An 18,709-nucleotide genomic window follows, 5' to 3' on the forward strand; every position below is an offset into this window, starting at 1 on the left:
AGCAATGCCACAGAGACTGCTCGGTGCTGGTGGCCGAGGAAAGGAACCCAAATTAACGCTTTAATGCTGGGAAGTGCCTGCCTGGAAAAGGAATCCAGCCCTGGAGCAACCAGGACTCCTCCCTCCTGCATCCAACCCTGCTCTGTGTGGAGGAAACAGGATTTCAGGGTATACTGGGGCAATCCCAGTCTCTGAAAAGCTGAGCTGAGCCTGTGGACATCCCACACGGAGGACGGCAGCCTCATCCCAGCGTGAGGATCACAGCCCCATCCCGTGGGATGTGAGATGTGAGCCCCATCCCAGGTGTGAGATGATGTTTGTGAACCCCATCCTTTTTTTGGCCCTCTCCCAGGTGAGCAGGGCCCATCTGCCAGGTGCCCCGCTGGAGCCTTGCACGTTCCCAATTCCTCCGTGTCCCCAGGGAAAATCTTTTCTTTATTTTTACACATCTTAGTGGGAAAACCAGGGAGATGGAAGCACTTGCTCGGAGGCTGGAGAGCCTGGGCATTCCCCTTGCCCTCCTGTGGACACGCGAGGGAACAGCAGCGGGATGCTCCGGGCAGGATGCTCCGGGCACTCAGCCATCCCCTGCACCTCGAGGCGGCTTAGGAGGACTTTAGAGCACACCATAACATCTCTGCCCTGCTCTGCTGCTGCCCTAGAGCAGTATAAACCCCCATAAAATAAAAATAAACCAACACCAGAGAGGAGAAACCGAAAAGAAGCCGGTGATGTGGGCAGAGATAAAACTCCAGGCTCGGAGTTAAAATGAACTCGGGGCTCAGCCTGCTGACCCCAGGGCATCCAACACGCTCTGGTGTGGAGCCGTAGAGGTGCTGCAGGGCTCCCTGCTGGCTTCCCTGAGGGCTCAGAGAAACCGGGAGAGCCGGAGCAGAGCCGGGTTACCTCCAGCTCCCGCAGGACTGGGTGGTCCTCGATGCCCGGGAACAGCACCCTCATGGCGTAGGTGCGGTAGTCCAGGTAGGGGATCCCGGAGCGGTCCAGGTCGCTGGTCAGCTCATTGATGTCCGTCTGCAGCTCTGCAAAAGCTGTTCGGGGGAGACAACAGGGCAGGGAGAGCTGAGCTCCGGGAGCCTTTGGGAGAAGGTTTTGGGCAGGGCTGGCTGCCTGCTCTCCCCGTGGACACGGCAGGAGGGGCCAGCTCAGGAAAGGATTCCGAGGAGCTCAGACACCCTTGGAGACTCCATCTCAGCAGCCGAGGGTGGGAGAGCAGGCACTGCTCAGAGCAGAGACTGAGAACAAAGCTGTGGCTAATTTGTATGCAGTTCACACCTGTGCACACACACCTAAAACATCAGCACAAGGCTGCACAGAGAAACAAGGATCTGTTTTCATAACTTGGTGCCTCCCCTCCTTTCCTTTCTTCTGGTTTTCCTCCTCTATCAACAATTGCCAAGATAATCAAATCTGATGCAGATCAAATCTGAGCTGCTGCAGGGGTCAGGAAGGGATTTATTCTTCCTCTCATAACACCATGTTCTACAGCTGGATGTGTCTCCTCGTGTTCCCTCTCCAAAGTGTGACACGCTGGCTCAGTGAGACCTCTGTACCCCAGCTGGGCTGTGCCAAGCTGTCTGTGGTTTCTCCTGAATACATCTCAATTTTTGCCCTGTGCTTTCAAGGCTACCCTTGAAATCAGCTGAACAAATCCAGTGCAACTCTCTCTCTCCACTATGAAATGTGCAGCTTTCTATTTATGTTACTTTGATTGATTAAGCCCCTGCCCAGGTGGGAGGATGTAGGAAACAACAGCAGCACCCCCCAAAACCCCACCTTCACCTGCAGGGCGAGGGGGGCTCAGCTGCCTCCTCGCAAGGGACAGGACTTGTCCATGTGGAAACTTGCAAGCAGCAGCTCTGGATGCTCCAGATAACACCCAAAACTTCCCAGAAGCAAATGCCTGAGGAGCTTCTTCCTATCCCCTGAACCTACTCTTGCTGCTCTGGGCTTACGCTTGGGCCGGAGGAGGGACTGGCCCAGCTTTCCAGCCCTCCTGCCTCCCAAGTGGGCTTCACGCTGTTATTTGGGGGTCGGAGCCCCTCTGTCCCCCTCTCTCTGTGCCTTTGGAAAAGCCCCTCCCTCCAAAGCCATCGGACAAGGGGACACTTTGTGCAGGGCACGCGGGGCTCGTGCCGTCCCTGCCGTGCGAGCCAGGCGGGCCGCCTAAGCGGGACCAAGCTCTAATCCCATTCTCTGCACATCAGAGCCGTGTCCGCTGCTCACACGCTGCTGGCTGCCATCCTCCCGAGGTGGGGCAGGCGTGGGAACCCCAAGGGACCCCCACAAACCCCCAAGGGAACCCACAAACCCCACGGAGCACCCAGCCAGCTCCGCGCTGCAGACCCCGGGGTGCTGGGAGAACTGGGACCCCACCCGCGGGGCTGCAGCACGCAGAGAGCGCCCAGCCCCGGCAGTACCGACCCTCCTTGCACTCCAGGGCCACCCGGGACTCCAGATTGTCCATCTGCATCTGCAGCCTCTTGAGGGTGAGGTCGTTCTCGCGGGACTTGCGCTTGTAGGCGATGAGGACGATGATGACGATGATGAGGAGCAAGGAGCCGCCGGCCGCGATGCTGACGATGGCGGGCAGGGTCAGGAGGCTGTCGGAGACGATGCTCACCGAGCCAGGGGAGAAGATGACCCCCCCAACACGCACCTGCAGGGCACAGCACGGGTGAGCAGCAGCTGGAGGTGCCTCCCTGTGCCAAACCCTGTCCTGCCCAGATCCCTTGGGAAGCAGTGAGCCACCTCTGCTTAGGAATGTAAAACTCCAGTTGCCTTCAAACACAGAGGGGGCCGCTTGTGTGAACACAGGGAGGCTTCAAGTGATGATAAATGTGCCAGCCCTTCACTATCGGGGCTTTGTTCCTATTATCTGATGGCTCCATTTGACTTTCATTTTACAGCTTTCAACTCCTTTTTGTAAACTGTGGACATTAACAAGCCCCTGATCGTTGCACTGACAAGAAACCAGAGTGACTGCAAGGACAGGGCAGAGAAGGGAGGAGGAAGCCCATGTGGAAGCTGTGCAGCAAACAGGCTGGAGTTAATACCAGGACAGGCTTTTCTTGGATGTGCCCTGGCCACAGATGTGAGCAGCTCTCAGCCAGGTCGCGCTTCTGGGAGTCACACTGTGATAATCTGAATATGTTCTGGATGCTGAACTTCAAGGGAAATAAATCACAATTACAATCTCATTTGGGCCCTGCTCCAGCAATTCGGCAGCTGGGGTTTGGTCTGCAAGGGGAGCAGAGGAAGCGGCGATGCCCAAAGGCAGAGCAGAGGAAGGCACTGATTTATCCTGGCTGAGGGTGTCGATCCAACCACTCCAGTGCTCAGATGTTCCTGGCTCCTGCTTTGGGAAAAGGCAAAACCTTTCCATCCACTTGGCAGATCAGGTCTGGCTCTGTGGGCTGATTAAATCCCTTCAGGAGGGAGAACACTGGGAATGGTCTCAACCTCATCCAGCAGAAGGATGGCACCCAGTGCCAAAGGCACTGCCAGACAGATTTGTTCCTTCTAGAAGGCTCTGAAAAGCATTTTCCCTTCTAGAAGGGAGTGACTCTTGGGGAAGGACAAAGTCTCTCCACGCTAATCCACATCAATATTTTAAACTACCAATTAGACACCCATAAAATCTAAAACCCTACCAGGCCTCACACAGGGGGTTGTGTTCAGTATCCAAGGGACTCGGGGAGCTGGGGAAGGAGGAGAAAGGGCGGAGAGGGGAAGGGGATGCTGATGGGACAGGTGGCCCCTCACCATGACTTTGTGCTGCCCGGTGAGGGTGGGGGGCTCGCACAGCAGCTGCGTCTCGGACACGGTGACGGCGCAGGGCGTCTCTCCGATCAGCACCGTGTAGTTGAGCTTGGCTCCTCCCGGGGCGGGCGGGCACAGGTTCCTGCCCTGGGGACATGGGGACACAACAGCGACAAAGATGCAGCACATTCCTCCAGCTTCCACTTGTGCAAACAGCGGGGCTCTGCTCAGGGCACCCCATCCTCCGCAGCAGGGACGACCCCCTCCCTCCCTCCCTCCGGGGTTTTCGTGACTCTCCCCATGGGCCGAGCCAGGCTCTCCTTACCTTCAGGATGATGGGTGAGCCTGGCTTCTGCTCCAGCACCCCGGTGGAGCTCAGCATTTCAAACGTGGGGTTGGGGTAGTAGATGAACTTGGTGTCATTGTAGACCAGCAGGGACTGGACGTTGTTGAAGATGAAGCCGAACTCGTCCGGCCGCTCCACGGCGTCCAGGCCTGGCCGGTACTCGGGGGTCAGCGGGGGGGCCAGGCAGGCCAGGGCCGTGGCGTTCACCACCTTGCACACCTGGGGAAGGGGGTGCTTTCAGAGAGGCAGCAGGGAACGCTCTGCCCTGAGCGGGACAGTGATGCTCTGATGGCTGGGAAGTCCAGTGGATTCATGCTTAGCTGGAAATATTTAATCCAGGCTTGATGGTCCGTGATCTCAGAGATCTTTTCCAACCTTACTGATTCTGTGAGGCATTACAACCCTGGTTTGGGGCAATTTGCTTCTCCTCCAGCCAGCACAAAGGCACTGGGGTAGAGATGGAGTGTGAGCCCAAAATGAGCCATGTTTCAGCAGAGCTAAAGGCTCGCACAGCAGCTCTTACTCCTTTTTCTTTATTTTTTCCCCTTTTCCTTCCACTTTCCTCCTCTCTAGCTCTGAAGCAGACCCATAGGGAACACTGCAAATGGGTGATTAGAGGCCATTCCCAAATGCCAGCGAGGGAAGGGAAGGATCATCTGACACTGGTGGGCAGGAGGGAACCTGAAGGTCACCTCCTGCTGGGCTGAGGACACCCACAGCTCCTCCAGCCCTCAAAGCAGGGAAATCGCTGATTTATGGGGCTCTTGCCTTGTAAAGCAGCAAGAACCCAACCATTTGGCCTCCCTCCATAAGTGAAAGATTTAATTTCATTCAATTTTGTGTCTTCAGAATTATTTTTGTAGCACTATAACTGCAAGTGCTAGCAACAAAATTAGATGTCTTTTTAAAAAGAGCTCAGATGAAAAAGGTCTTGAGGGGGAGAAAAGGAATAGGAAAAGACCGGTAAGTGATTTGCCCTTTCCAAGATAATACGGACTCAGTCACAAAGATCACTGCATGGAAACAATATATTTCAGTTCTACTTGATCAGAATGATTTCTGAGGTCCTGGAGGTACCATTCTTACTTGCAGCACACACAAGAACCTTGCTCAGTCCCCATTTAGCTGGGGGTTCATCTCAGTTTCTCACTCATGGACTAAGAATGCAGGTAGGGGAAGGAGGTAATTTCCCATTTTTGAGTGTCAAATTCCCTCTTCCCAGTGCTCCCAGTTAGGGGGAGTGCGGGGAAACACCCCCAGAGCAGCTTTTGCCATGGCAAACCTCCCCAGGCAGGCAGCACTGGCACCGGTACCCCCATCCAGGGGGATGCAGAAGGAGGTTCCCAGCTGACAGCCCCTACTCACGTTGACAAACTCCTTCCCATTGTACTTGACGCGGATCCGGGGCTCCTGGATCACGTCCAGGTTGGAGCCGGTGACAGTCAGGGGCGTGTGTCCGCTGCAGGAAAGCCAGGAGAGGCCTGGTCAGTGGGCTGGGTGTGCACAGAGCCGGGGCTCCAGCGCTGCGGAGCTCAGCCCCAGTGACAAGCTGCCGTGAGGGTGAGCGTTGAGAGGGTGAGTACAGCAATGTCCCCATGATGTGACAGCAGCAGCCACCCTGTTCCTCGCAGTGCACTTTGATTGACATCAGCTTTTCCCTTTCTCGGTGGCTGCTGGCTCTGTCGTATTCCAGGACCACAAGAAGGAGCCTTTAAGGGGCAATTGTGCCCTTCTGCAGCTGAGGGGGTGATCTGGGCTTTAGAGCGGCCCCCACACTGCCGGTGCAGGGTCCGCCGTCACTGCCTGGATAAACACAACCCCTCTGGTAACCCCAGGCCGGAGTTCTGCTAAATGTAGACCCCAGAAATGCCCAGCCCTGACCCATCCAGGGCGCTGGGTGGGAAGTGCATTTCCAAAGAGCCCCTCCTTTGGCCTGGCTGTGTGCTGAGGAGCCCCAGGGCAGGGGAGGGCCGAGCAGGTGCTGTCAGTGCCCTTACCTGGCGATGCTCCACTCGGGCTCGATGTGCTGCACCTTGGGGTCATCGATGTACTCGAACAGCAAAGTCCTCTCCAGCTGAGCCCGGTCCACGCTGACAGAGACGGGAACAGCCCCCAGGCCGTGGGCTGAGGGCGCTGACACACAAACGATCTCGTTCATGGATCGCCTGCACGAGAGGGAAACGGGGAGTGTTAATGGGGCTGGTGTAGGGGCAGGTCACAGCCTCTGTCCTGTCCTGGGGCGGGTCACTAAAGGGCTGGTACCTGGGAAGCTCCTGGGATGGGCAGGAGGGTTTGGCACGGGAGGGAGGGTAGAGAGCTCTGCACCGAGCTCTGCCCACCGGGAGAGCAGCGCAGCCTCCCTGAAATCCCTCTTTGTGCCAAACTGCAGCTCCGCATCCCCCTGAACCCGCTGCCTTCTGCTGGGCGTGTGAAAACAGATGGCTGCCTTTTAAATGGGATGCATAAGCTCAGTGAAAAGCCAAATTCTTCCCCTCCCCACCCCACTGCACACACGAGGCGCTTGTAAGCAGCATAATGGCCCCGTGCAGCCCCCGCTGGGGAAGGGCCATGGCACCGGCACCGCTGCCTCGGGCTTTGTCTCCCCATCAGAGCGGGGTGACCTCGGCTCGGCGCTGCCTGGCTGGACACAACAGACCATCTGCTGCCACCAGAGCCCCGGAGAAGGTCGAGGCAGCGGCGCAGTGAAGCACCGTAAGAGCACAAAGGCGCCAGTGGGTGGAGGGATGCAGAAAGGGAATGAGATCTGAGCGTCCAGAACAGAGCTGGGAGGAACCACACGGCTCCTTGGACACTGATCCTACAAGAAGCGCTGGAGGGACATCCCTGGCAGTCCAGTGTTCCTGCATGGCCCCCGTGGCTGTCCTTCCTGCCCAAACCTGCCCCTGGCTTGCTGAGAAGTCAGTGTTCTTTCCATGGCTGGTTTCGTTTTGGGCTCTCCCAGGGGAGAGGACAGGCCTGCAGCACCTCACTGCCAGTCGGGCACTTAAATCAAAACCTGGCACTCCTGAATGGGCAACCTTCACCATCCTCACCATCCTCAGGGGCTTGTGGAGGTGCTGGCCGGCTGAGGCTCAAGTACAGCCGTGTCCCTGCTCCGCTTCCTGCAAAGCTCTGAGTCTGTGCCTGGCAGGGGGACAACGGGTGGTCCTTTTTTGGGGTCCTTACACACTCCTTGCCCCCCCTAAGGAGTATGGGCATTTAGGAGGGCATGGAACAGCAGGTACCACAATGTTCCCAGCTCACACCTGAGCACTTCCACCCCCCACAACCGAGGGAACAGAAATAATCCCCTAAAGAACCCCTAAAACACCTCAAACCAATTGCACTCGGCCGTGTCTGTTGATGCAGCAACACATCCACTGCCCTGCTCCTTTTCTCTCCCTCATCCCATCCTCAGTCTCCACCTTGGTTTAATTTAGCTGCAAAGGCCTCCTTGTGTGAGGGGTGGGATTCTCCTGCCTCTGTGCTGAGTGCTGGAGTGATTCTGTGCAGCCTGATGGGCTACCTGCTCTGCCCTGCCCTGCCTGCTCTGCTGCCCACCCCAGACCCCGCCGTGCCTGCCCGGCTCTGGCACGGGCTGCAGAGTGACGCAGGGCTGCTGGCAGAGCAGCTCCCGGCTCCCTGTGATCAGCTAATTAGCTTTCTGTGCTATTATTATGTCGTCATGGTGAATCTACCCACTCCTCCGATCAGAGAGGGGAGAATGGGGGAAGCTGTAATTAGAGGGAATCTCATTAGGAGCTGCTTCATCTCATCAGGCTCCCCCACACCCTCGAGTACAATTGAAGTTCATTGCCTCCAAACAGTCCACGGCAAACCAAGTGCACAGCGTGGCCCCACGTGAGGGATGGAGCTGCTCAGTCGCTGCTCTCGCCTTGCTCGAGTTTCTGCTTCCCGCTGCAATTAGAACATCCAGGGAATCCAGAGCTCTTCAAGGTTTTGCAGGCCAGTAGCTGCAGGTTGCCTGAGTAGGATCAGGTGTTTAAGGGATGATGTTCCAGGGCTGATCCCACTCTTCTGCTGGTGGTAACGCTGTTCCCTGTCTCCATCTGAGGGAGCAGTTTGGCACCTTTGTTTTGGATGTGGGAGGAGATATTGATGGGTTGTTCAGGACTGAGCTGCACTGGGAGGTCCTGGAATGCCCTGACCTCGCCAGGCACCATCCTGGGATGGATCCAGAACAAGCACTGCCAATAACCCACTGTGCTCCCACACCTGAATGCCCACAGCTCCCACATCCAAGAACCTCTCAGGCTTTTGGATGAGAAATTCCCCTCCAGGGATCTTTGCTTTCCCAGAAACTTCCTCAATTCCTCCTGAGTGAGGATCTGGGAGGCAGAATCCCTTTGGACATCGGGTTGGCACCAGGCTGTGCCCACTGCCGGCAGGGTGGGCAGGGCGGGCAGGGCGGGCAGGGCTGTGTACGTGTTCACACAGATGTAAACCACACGTCTCTTTTTTAACTAAGCCCCAGGAAAACCCATTAAACCCTGCAAATGTCAACTGTGTGTTCACACTGCTGGGGAAAAAGCAAATTTGCCATTGAAATCCCAGCAGAGATTGATGGCTGTGCAAGTTCCTCAGCAGGAGGTGTGAGCAGACCCTCGCCTTGCTCTGCCCTGAGGATCCCACACCATTTTTAGGAGGTCGAGGCACCTGCAGCAGTGGCTGTAATAAAAGCAGTGCAGTGGAAAGAGAAAGGAGATATTTCTTATAAATGTTCCATTTTCTTCAGAGCAGCCGGGCTGGGGGCAGGTACTGATGGCCAATATAAGCCTATTTCCATCACAGTGGTGTTTCGCTGAGATTTTCAGACCAGTTACCATTGGAACAGCATTAAAATGAAATAATGGACAGCACTGACACCGATGAATCCCTCCCTTGCCATGCAAGCCTCCATCACAATAAAAGAGAAGATGGTTTCATACAATAAAAGAGGGAATGGGAGCCTTAGGGGCTCCCAGATGGATTTTCGCACATTCAGCTCCAGCAGATCCGTGCTGGGACAGGGGCAGGAGGTGCTGCAGGAGCCTGTGCTGGTCTCTTACTCGTGGAATTCGCAGGTCTGGTTTCCCAGGAGCACGGACACGCGGCTGCCAGCCCCGAGGTAGTGGCCGGAGATGGTCACCATGGTCCCTCCCGACTCCGGGCCGCGGCTGGGGCTCAGGAAACTCACGGCTGGAGTCTGCAGGAAGGAAAGGACAAGCTCAGGGCTCCTGCTGCTGCAGGGAGCTGCTGTGGGGGGCTGTGGCAGCAGAGAAGGACATCCCTGAGTGTGTCCAAGGCCAGGCTGGACGGGGTTTGGAGCACCCTGGGACAGAGGAAAGTGTCCCTGCCCATGGCACGGGTTGCACTGGGTCTTTGAGGATCCCTTCCAACCCAAGCCATTCTATGATTCCATAATCACTGTTTTGGGGGTGCAAAGCTGAACCCAAATGTTGTGGGAGCCCTGGTTTATTCCCAGGGTGGGCTCTCAATCCTGCAAGCTGGGCTTGTTGACTGGGCCCCCCAAAATTGTGCAACACCAGGGGGAAACCACCAGAAAAAAATGGCAATTCTGGGATTGTCTCCTGGAGCTGAACCCCCTCCATGTGCCACGCTCAGTTCCCGGGGGACACATGTGCTGTCTCCCAGCAGGACACTCACCACGAACATGTACTGCTGCGCTGACTTGGCCGTGAACTCGGGCTTGCACTCTCCGATGCACAGGAGCACTGGGCCGGAGCTGATCCCTGGAAGCGCCTGCCCCATTTCACAGACGATCCTGGAAGCAGAAATGCCGCAGGGAAGCTTTGGCAGGAGGTGCCAGCAGTGCCCTGCACAGCTCCACACTGCCTTTTTTTCTCCTTTCTCTCCCCCCTCCTCTTTAACTTTGATATCTGCCTCTTTGGAAGAAGTTAATTACTGAGTCTATTTTTACCCCATGTAGTAATTTAAAGGGAAAAAAATCAAAATTAGACATAATTATTACAAGCTGTAAACTCCAGAGCAAAGCAGAGCACTAATGGCAATATATTAGCCAGTAGCAAAGTGAGTGCAAAGTCCTCAGAGTAACAGATGAGTTCATTAAGGGAACAGCTCACACTGCAGACTCCCAGTTAATCAAAACTGGAGAAACCGGCTGGGGGATGATAGAGACAGCCCTGGAGAGCAGCTCCTGCTGGGGGACAGGGCTGGCTGCCACAAACACACTCGTGGTGGTCACCGGAGCTTGTCCCCGTGCTCCTGGCGTGGTCCAGCTCAGCCCCGTGGGCACATCCTGAGGCTGGGAAAGCTGCAGGGACAGGGAGATCTGCTGGGGTTAACCATGGCTGATCACTGTGGATGCACAACCCCCAAATCCCAGGGCACGAGGGATGTGTGACACTAGCTGGGATCGGGATCAAGCGGATGCCAGTCGTGCCAGCAGGTTTGGGGGAGGTTTCCAGAGAGGCATCAGCTGGCAGGGCTCTCCAGATGGACCTGAAAGGGGTGGATGCTCCCACAGCAGTGCTGGAAAGATGAATTCAAGAGCATCCCTGCAGGCACTGGGAAGCTGAGGGTGGGAGGAACCTGCCCCAGACTGGAAATCTGAGAGTGGGAGCAACTTGCCTCGGGACTGGAGACTTGAGGATGGGTAATTTGCCTCAGGGATGAAAAGCTGAGGGTAGGAGTAACCTGCCTGAGGCAGGAGGTGCAGTTCCACCCATGATGAGATACCCGTGGGCTCTGACCCCAGGAGAGGGACCTGAGAAGAGCCAGAGCAGCCTCTGCCTGCTGAGGCTGAAGGAGAAGGAAGCGCTCACTCCTCTGCCTATCACACACAAAGACACAAAAGGCCCCAGTTTGGGGAGGCAGCGTTCCAGCTGCCTTCAGCAGCATTAAATTCACTGCAAATAAAACAAAGTAAAATAAAATAAAAGGCGAAGACTAAAGGAAGAAAAGAAGCTGCAGCTCGCCTGCACAGGTGATGCCAGGAGGGCCGATGAAATACACACACACCGGTAAAGAGCTGGAACATGCACGTCCTCATTGCTGCACATCAAAAGGGGTTGCCTAGAGAGATGCTGCCTTTGGAGAGCAGGGATTGAAGCGTCTCGGCTCCGTGCCTTCCTCTGCCACGTGCTCCTCGCTCTGCCTTTCAACCAGACATCGCCCCTGCACCTCTCTGCCTGCTCCTCCCTCACTTCTGCAGACTGGCAGCGGGGAGAGGAGGTCACTCCGAGCTCGGGGCACGGCAAACAAAGCCTGGGAAGTGGTTCCTGACCCGCCACGGGCAGGAGAAGAGAGGGGAGGTTCTCTCTCCCACAAGGAATCACCGAATACTGAACTCTGCCAGCAAAGCAGCAGCTGCAGCACAGCCCGGGCAGGGAGGGCCGTGGGACGGGGCACAAGTGACCGGGTACACCTGGTCCCCAGTCCCGCTAAAAGCCAAATCCCCAGCAGGTACCTTGTTACAAAATGATGCATTCGGCAGAGCTGTAGGGTGCTGATTGCCGGGCTAAGTGGCCCTTTCACCAACATTAACCTAATTGCTGGCTGATAGATTGCGGGGCTGGAGCATATGGCAGAGTCATTACAGTCTTGGAATTCAGTCTGCCCACAGAACCCGTAAGAGGGTCCTTTTATCTGTATTCATCTTTAAAAGGCAGCTCTCATGCTAACGCTTGCTGTTATCTGCCCAGGGTAAATGTTTTAATGATGTTAACAAACTTTGAAAGCTCAAGAGCCGTAATTAGAGTCATGATTATAAAATCAGGGTTTCATACCATCAAAGGGGGATAATTTCATAATCTTCCATCCTTTATTTGAAAAATAAAATATAACAAAGTCCTGCTCAGCAGAACAGCCCCAACTGCTCGCAGTGATGGGGTATTGGTGCCATGGTTGGAGCCGTTCCTGCAGGAACACCAGGCACCCTTCATCCCGTGATCCCAGATCCCCTGGCACTCTGCACTCACTCTCGCTGCTCCAGAGGGGTCATCAGTGCCCCTTCCGCCTGACAGATGGGGAAAGAACCACAAGGAATGGACAAGCCCCAAACCAAAGCCGCCAGCTGACAGGTCCTGCACTTTGCTGGGGCTCTCAGTGGGAGCCACCAAATTCATTTCCCAGCAGAGGACAACTCCTTTCAGCTGCTCCCGAAGCTGGGGCAGGTCTGTGCTGCTGCAACCACCCGTGGGGTCTTGGCCATCTCCACACTCACAATCCTACTGCACAGGACACCGTCCTGCTCCCCAGCAGGAGACGACACAGCCCAAGGGGAGACATCACCTCTTTCTGCTGTCCCACCCAGCACAAATGACCCCCAACACCCCCTGGGCACCTTGACTACCCCAGCACAGCCCCTCCAGGGCAGGAGAGGAGCGGCTGTCACGCCGTGGGGTTTATTCGCTCATCCCCTGTTACAGGCCTATTTTCTAATTTTGGCCTGACATTTTTCTTAGTGAAACAAATGAATTGACTCCAGTGAAGGCCCACTCGGATTAAGGGGCTGTCACCGCCTCGCCTGCCTAACAAATGGCTGCGTGCAGCCGGCAGCGCCGGCGGAATTCCAAGTGGGATGGGGAGCACGGGGAGCACGGAGGCTCGGCGGCAGCAGCAAGGTGCTCATCAGCAAAGGTGCTTAGCCAAGCAGGAAGGAAACAGAACATTTAATGAAAACTTAAAGGGCTGCTTAACCCCCGCAGGGAGAGTCCAGAGTGTGGGAACATGTGGGAACGTGCAGGAACCCCTCCCCATGTCCACCTCCAGAGCCCTTCCTGCAGGCGCCCAGGTTCTGTGCAAGCTTTTGGCCTCCTGAGCATTGGCTGGAGGTCAGGGAGGAGGCTCTGTGGGGTGCCCAGCCCTGGAGACCCACGGTGGGGACGGGTGAGGGGTCACTCACTGCTCCGCCACGACGTAGTGCTCGGGCAGGGGCGTGCACTGCACCCCGGCCACCTGCACCCCCTGCGCGATCTCCGAGAAGTCCAGGCCCAGGTTCACACCACGGATGGTCACCCTCGTCCCTCCTTCCGGCGGCCCCGACACCGTCAGGATCTGCAGGGAAACAGAACACAGGGAAGTGGAGGTGACATCCCCACCACGCCCGTTCTTCAGCCCCGCCCTGGTTTGGAAACACTTCTGCTTTGAGTGCTGCAGCCTCCTCCTGCTCCTGCTGCCAAACCTAGCCATGGCCACCCCCTCATGGCCCTTCTGGATGTCCTGGAGAAGCCCAAGGATGCTGAAATCTATCTGTGCCGTGCTCCAAGAGAGGACTCCGAGGTCCCTGAGCTGGCCAAGAGGAGTGGGCAATGCCATTCCCCCGAAATCCTTCCAGAAGGATAAACCTAGCTCCTATCTTCTCTGTCCAGAAGAGGGTAAGTCACCTTCCAGAAGCAGCCTGGTGCTTGGGAGAACTTTACTTTCTGCCTTGGCTGTTCTCTGAATGTTAATGTCACATTTTATTAGTGACTTGGCACCTCGAATGACTTAAAAATGTTAAAGGGTGAGGTGTGTGCTTTCAAGCTGCCTGTTTATAGCCCGCCTCAGCCATAACCATCCCTGCTTCCCCGGACCTGCATTAAGGACAATCTCCTCTTCAATTAGGAGTATAAATTTCAATAATGCATAGTCACAAAATTTGGGCCCAGGACTCTCAGACAGTTATCCTGAATCTGCCACCGCTCTGCTGTTGCTCTTGGGTGAGTTTCTCATCTTCCCCGTGCTGCAGCTGTTATTAATAAATAAACACAATCCATAATAATGCTATTTAATTAATTTAATGGATAAATCTTGTTTACGCTTCTTTGTTCCACCCTTGGCTTTGGCAAAAAACTTGAGCTCTTCAGAGCCTTTCCCTTGCTGTTCCCAGATGGATGCTTGGTTTTCTCCACCTTCTTAGGAGTGAATGAGGGAGGTGGCCGAACACCAGTCCCACCAGGACAGCACGTCACAGTGACCTGTCCCACAGCAGCCCTCGTGGGACATCCCTGTCCTCATCACAGTTGGTTCCAACTTCCCCAAAGGCATCTCCAAAAAGACATCCGAGATCTTCAAGATGGAATCCCGCCATCCCCACTAAACCAGGTGCCACATCCACGTGGTTTTTGAACCTTCCAGGGTGACTCCACCACTTCCCTGGGCATTCTGTCCCATTTTTGGCCACACGTGCTGAGGTTATTCCAGCTCCAGGCACCCGGCAGAGCCACCAAGCCCCCCCCTCCTTCCTCCACATCCTTTAATTCCCACCTCCCTCTCCCCTCCACCGCCTGACGGAGGTTTTTAATTTATTCACCACGCACTGCCTGTTGTGCTCCTGTTCCCTGTAACTCACCCCATGGCCTGTCTTGTATCATTTAGCTCTGGGAAGCTCGACGTGCCCATAAACCCACTACAAAATCAAGCTGGATTGTGTTACACCAAGTCCTGGAGGCCTGGTAGTGTTTACATCACTGGTTGGGAATCACCTGAACTTGGCACTTCACGCACTTGACAGTTACAGCTGTCCTTTGCAGCTCTGGATGATGTTAAAATGCATTTACTGGAGCACTTACTCTGCTGGGCTCGTTGTCTCATCACTGCTCAGGAAAGAGTCACCGCTTGCCATTTCCTGACCTGAGCAGAACCAGCGGGGCCAAGCAGCCTCCCCGAACAAAGCTGAGCTGATGCTGTATTTAAAAAATGTCCTGACCTGGAAAATCCCCAATATGGAGCTCCACTCGACCTAGATTTTAGTGGCCACTAATTGAACAGTTTTGAAGTAACTGTGCCATAAAGCAGCCCCAGGGTTAGAACAGATGCATTCAATTAATTACAGCTGGAGAGATTCAGTCAAAATCACAGAAAGAAGATAAGTCTTAAAGGTCCCGGTGCACCCAGAGCTGGGGACCCTCTGAGCAGCATCCCTGGGCTTCTCCTTGGGGTGAGGATGAGGCACCTCCAGCACAGCCAGCCCATGCTCTGCCTTAATCCCAGCTGGGCTGTGCTGGGAGCTGCCCAGGCTGCTGGGCTGCCAGCCCCAATTTCTGATCCGAGACAGACAGGATTAGCAAGAAATATTCCCCAATTTCAAGAAAATCACTTCACTAGACTGGCTTTTCACTTAGAGCTCTGTGGAGGATGAAAGGGACCTGCAAAGGGCAGCTGAGGAAAAGCAAGGCCATTACCAGGAATTGGATATTTGCTGTTTAGCAATCTGCACCTCTGCTGTGGGAGGCAGAATTACTCTGAGCAGGTCACCTCTCCCCACTGCAGGAGAGAAATCCCAATCCAGCCCCTGTAATAATGCTGGGAAGGATTGATCAGGTGTGCAGCACTGGGTTATTCATAAAAAGGGTTGGGTACAGGGATGGGGGAGTGGGTGGCAGGAGCTCGGTCACCCTCACACCCCGTCCTTGATGAGGGAGGGGACAGAAATGCTCCAGAGCACTTCTCTTATTGCTGCCTTTTACTTGAAACCAGGGTAGGGACCCCCAAGGCTGGAATCCAAGGGATCCCCGAGGCTGGAGTCCAAGGGATCCCTGTGGTTGGGATCCAAGGATCCCAGGGGTCCGGGAGCCCCAGCCCAGTGCTAGAACCCCTCCCCTCCCCAGCCTGCAGAAGACACTGCTCCAGCAATGAGGGGTGAATGTTCTCAGTGTCACGTCTTGCTGCTTGAATCGCTGAGAGTTTCTGACATGAAGCAACATTTCGCCTGCAGAAGAAGCCAGTGAGGAGCCAGGGAGAGCTGGGGCCGGGGCTGGCTGGGAGGTGCTGGGGTTCTCAGTGTCACGTCTTGCTGCTTGAATCGCTGAGAGTTTCTGACATGAAGCAACATTTCGCCTGCAGAAGAAGCCAGTGAGGAGCCAGGGAGAGCTGGGGCCGGGGCTGGCTGGGAGATGCTGGGGCTTTCCCTGCAGAGCTGGAGGGGAGCCACGAGCCCTGCACAGCAACCCCTGGGCATCTGTTCGGGTGCGGAGAGAGCACCCAATCAATGGCACAGCCCCCGCCCCCTCCCCAAACCTCATCCACCTTCATCCTCGTTGTGCTTTTCTCCTCCTGCTCTAAGCTCTGGATCCCAGCTGATGAGCCCAGCGGGGAAGCGGCACATGAGCATTGTCATCCCGGCATGATCCCTCCTTGTCTCTGCCTCAGCTGATGGCACATTCAGAACCTAATTGTTATCTCAGCAGAGCAACTCCATTATTCAGCCTGACACTGCCCCCCCTTCAGCTGTTTGTTGCGCTGATGTTATATTAATGAGGCCTGCAAATAAATGAATAGGAGATCAGAGCGCCGCTTGTTCGCCAGAAAACTGATTTTTATTTATTTATTGCTAAGGCCACAGCCAGGCTGGAAGTTTTGAGCTGCTGAGGGGACATTGCTGGGGAGGGCTGGGCCTCTCACTCAGTGAAAGGACTGCAAATACCCCACTGCTCATTTACTTTTAGAATTATTAAAACCCAATCTCTTCTTATTTATGCATTCCCCCGAAGGGACTGGCGCCTGGGAGCCAGGCCCTTGACCTCAGGCTTGTCACAAAGAGTGAACCTGGCCAGATGAAGCAAAAGGAGTGGGAAATAGCCCATATTAAAGGCTCTTTTAGTCTGGGTAATCCAGGCTGCAATGTGAGCTTCAGCATGAGAGCAAACCCTGCTCCCCAGTCCTGTCACTGCTGGTGGCCAAGGGATGGAGGATGTGCCACCAGTGCCAGCTCTGGACCTGCCAGGGGCAGGTCAGTCCCAGCAGGGCAGGGTGGCCCCCCAGCTGTACAGCTCTGCAGCACTGGGCACTGCAACGTGGTACCAGAATCCTGAGAAAACTCAGATGTCGGGAAAGGACCCAACAGCAACAAAAGCCGTGAAGGTCTCATGGTCTCCTCCACAATCTCCCTCTCAGGGCTGAGACACAGACCTGGAGTCAAGAAATCTGTATCAGCAGAGCTCTGCTCTTTTCTCCTTGGACAGAGCCCAAAAGTATTGCTTTCAAGTTGGACAGTGATAAAACACTTGGTGGCAGTGCCCTGCCTGCAGCCAGCTGCCAGAGCCAGCCTGGCACTGCTCACATGCAAGTCACTTGGTGGCTGGAGCACAGCATTTTTCCCTTCTCTGCTTAGCTCAAGGAGGGGCAGATAAATAATTCCAAGATTTCTTCAACTTGACAACTTTCTGCCTGCTTTATGGGGAAGCAAATCTCAGTAGAGGCTGTTTTGCTTCTCGTAGCATAACCTTGTGCAGCAGAACAGCACTCGGGCAAGAGAAGTTTGGGTTCTGCCCACTGGCAGGGCAAGGAGAATAGCCAGGGAAGCCTTTAAGGTTCATTTAATCTCTTGGTAGGACAGCTGGGACTGGGAAAACAAAGACACCAACCAAACAAGGAAAGGACAGGCTTCCAAGCCTTTTTAATGTTTCCCATCTCTGCACAACCAGCCCCAGCACCTCTCCTGCCCCTCAGCAGCTCCACCCTGCCTGCACAAGAGAAAAACCTGCCCAAGAGAGGTACAGCACTGCTGGACAGGTCTAAGGCAGAAATACCAAAAGTCTGGTGACATCCCTGAGGATGGATGGACCCTCCTCAGCAACATCATCCTCCAGGCAGCCCCAGCCAGCCCTGACACAGCAGCAGCCTCTGTGCTTCCTCCTCTCCTCTATAAAAAGGAGGTTGATGCTTCCTTCCCCTGGGATCTGAGCCAGTTTAGTTAAACCAGTGTAGAAACTAATTTAATTTAAGAGGAAACTTCCACACTCGCTTGGGTTCTGATTCAGCTGGCAGATTTTGGGTGCTGAGCGGCCCTGCCACGAGCGTTGGTGTAACAGACAACTCTGATCCAACTCTGTTACACCTTTTGCAGCGTGGATGCACAGCTAGGACAAGGGAGGCTTTTTTGGGGGATTTAATTAACCGAGAAACCCAAACCTTCCTTCATTCCCACCTGATAGAGTGTCACTCCTCACAGCAGCGTTAACAGAGCGAGTGTAGTTTCACTGGTGAAAATGCTCCTGGGACACATTTTGCATCCCTCAGTGGGCTGAACAGAAACATCAGAAGCATCAACTCCAGACTAATTAGCTCCCTGGTTAAATTAGCATTCCCGCAGCAGTCCGTGGCGGTCACCCCGGCGCGGGTGGCACGGCTGGCGAGTGCCAGCTGCCCGTGGGGCAGTGGCTGCACACCTGGCCACATGCCAGCGGTTTCCCAGACAGCACTGGAGCGTTTTATCCCTGTTTCTCAGGGCCGGGTGGATTTTGGCCAGCACAGAGACAGCCCAGCGGCCGCGGGAGGAGCGGGGGCGGGGAGCGCGGCCTCACCTCGGTGATGCGCGGGTTGGAGCACTTGACGGGGGAGCCGCAGTGGGGCCGCAGGGTGCACTTGGCCTCGCCGCTGCACCAGCCACACTCGAACTTGGGGTCGGCCTTGAGGCACAGCCCGCAGCTCTCGCGCTGCGCCGCGCACTTGTACAGGTGCACTGCGGGGAGAGGGTGGGAGAGCAGGGAGGGTCAGGGACCGAGAGATTCCCCTGGATGCAGCTGGGATTGAGAGATTCCCCCGGGATGCAGCTGGGATTGAGAGATTCCCCTGGATGCAGCTGGGATTGAGAAGGGTCAGGGACTGAGAGATTCCCCC

General features: G+C 55.4%; 1 protein-coding gene across 1 annotated transcript in view; it reads right to left on the bottom strand.

Annotated features, from left to right (window-relative positions):
• The window catches only part of PLXNA2 (plexin A2), a 143,364-nt gene that overhangs the window by 23,568 nt on the left and 101,087 nt on the right, over window positions 1-18,709 (bottom strand). The window contains 10 exon segments of the mRNA XM_008638949.2: window positions 907-1,049; window positions 2,443-2,677; window positions 3,784-3,927; window positions 4,106-4,345; window positions 5,492-5,585; window positions 6,124-6,291; window positions 9,196-9,332; window positions 9,794-9,911; window positions 13,014-13,165; window positions 18,394-18,551. Of these exon segments, the coding sequence (XP_008637171.1) occupies window positions 907-1,049; window positions 2,443-2,677; window positions 3,784-3,927; window positions 4,106-4,345; window positions 5,492-5,585; window positions 6,124-6,291; window positions 9,196-9,332; window positions 9,794-9,911; window positions 13,014-13,165; window positions 18,394-18,551 (1,589 nt within the window).

Source organism: Corvus brachyrhynchos, unplaced genomic scaffold, assembly GCF_000691975.1.
Source record: "Corvus brachyrhynchos isolate BGI_N302 unplaced genomic scaffold, ASM69197v1 scaffold338, whole genome shotgun sequence".
Lineage (NCBI taxonomy): Eukaryota > Metazoa > Chordata > Aves > Passeriformes > Corvidae > Corvus > Corvus brachyrhynchos.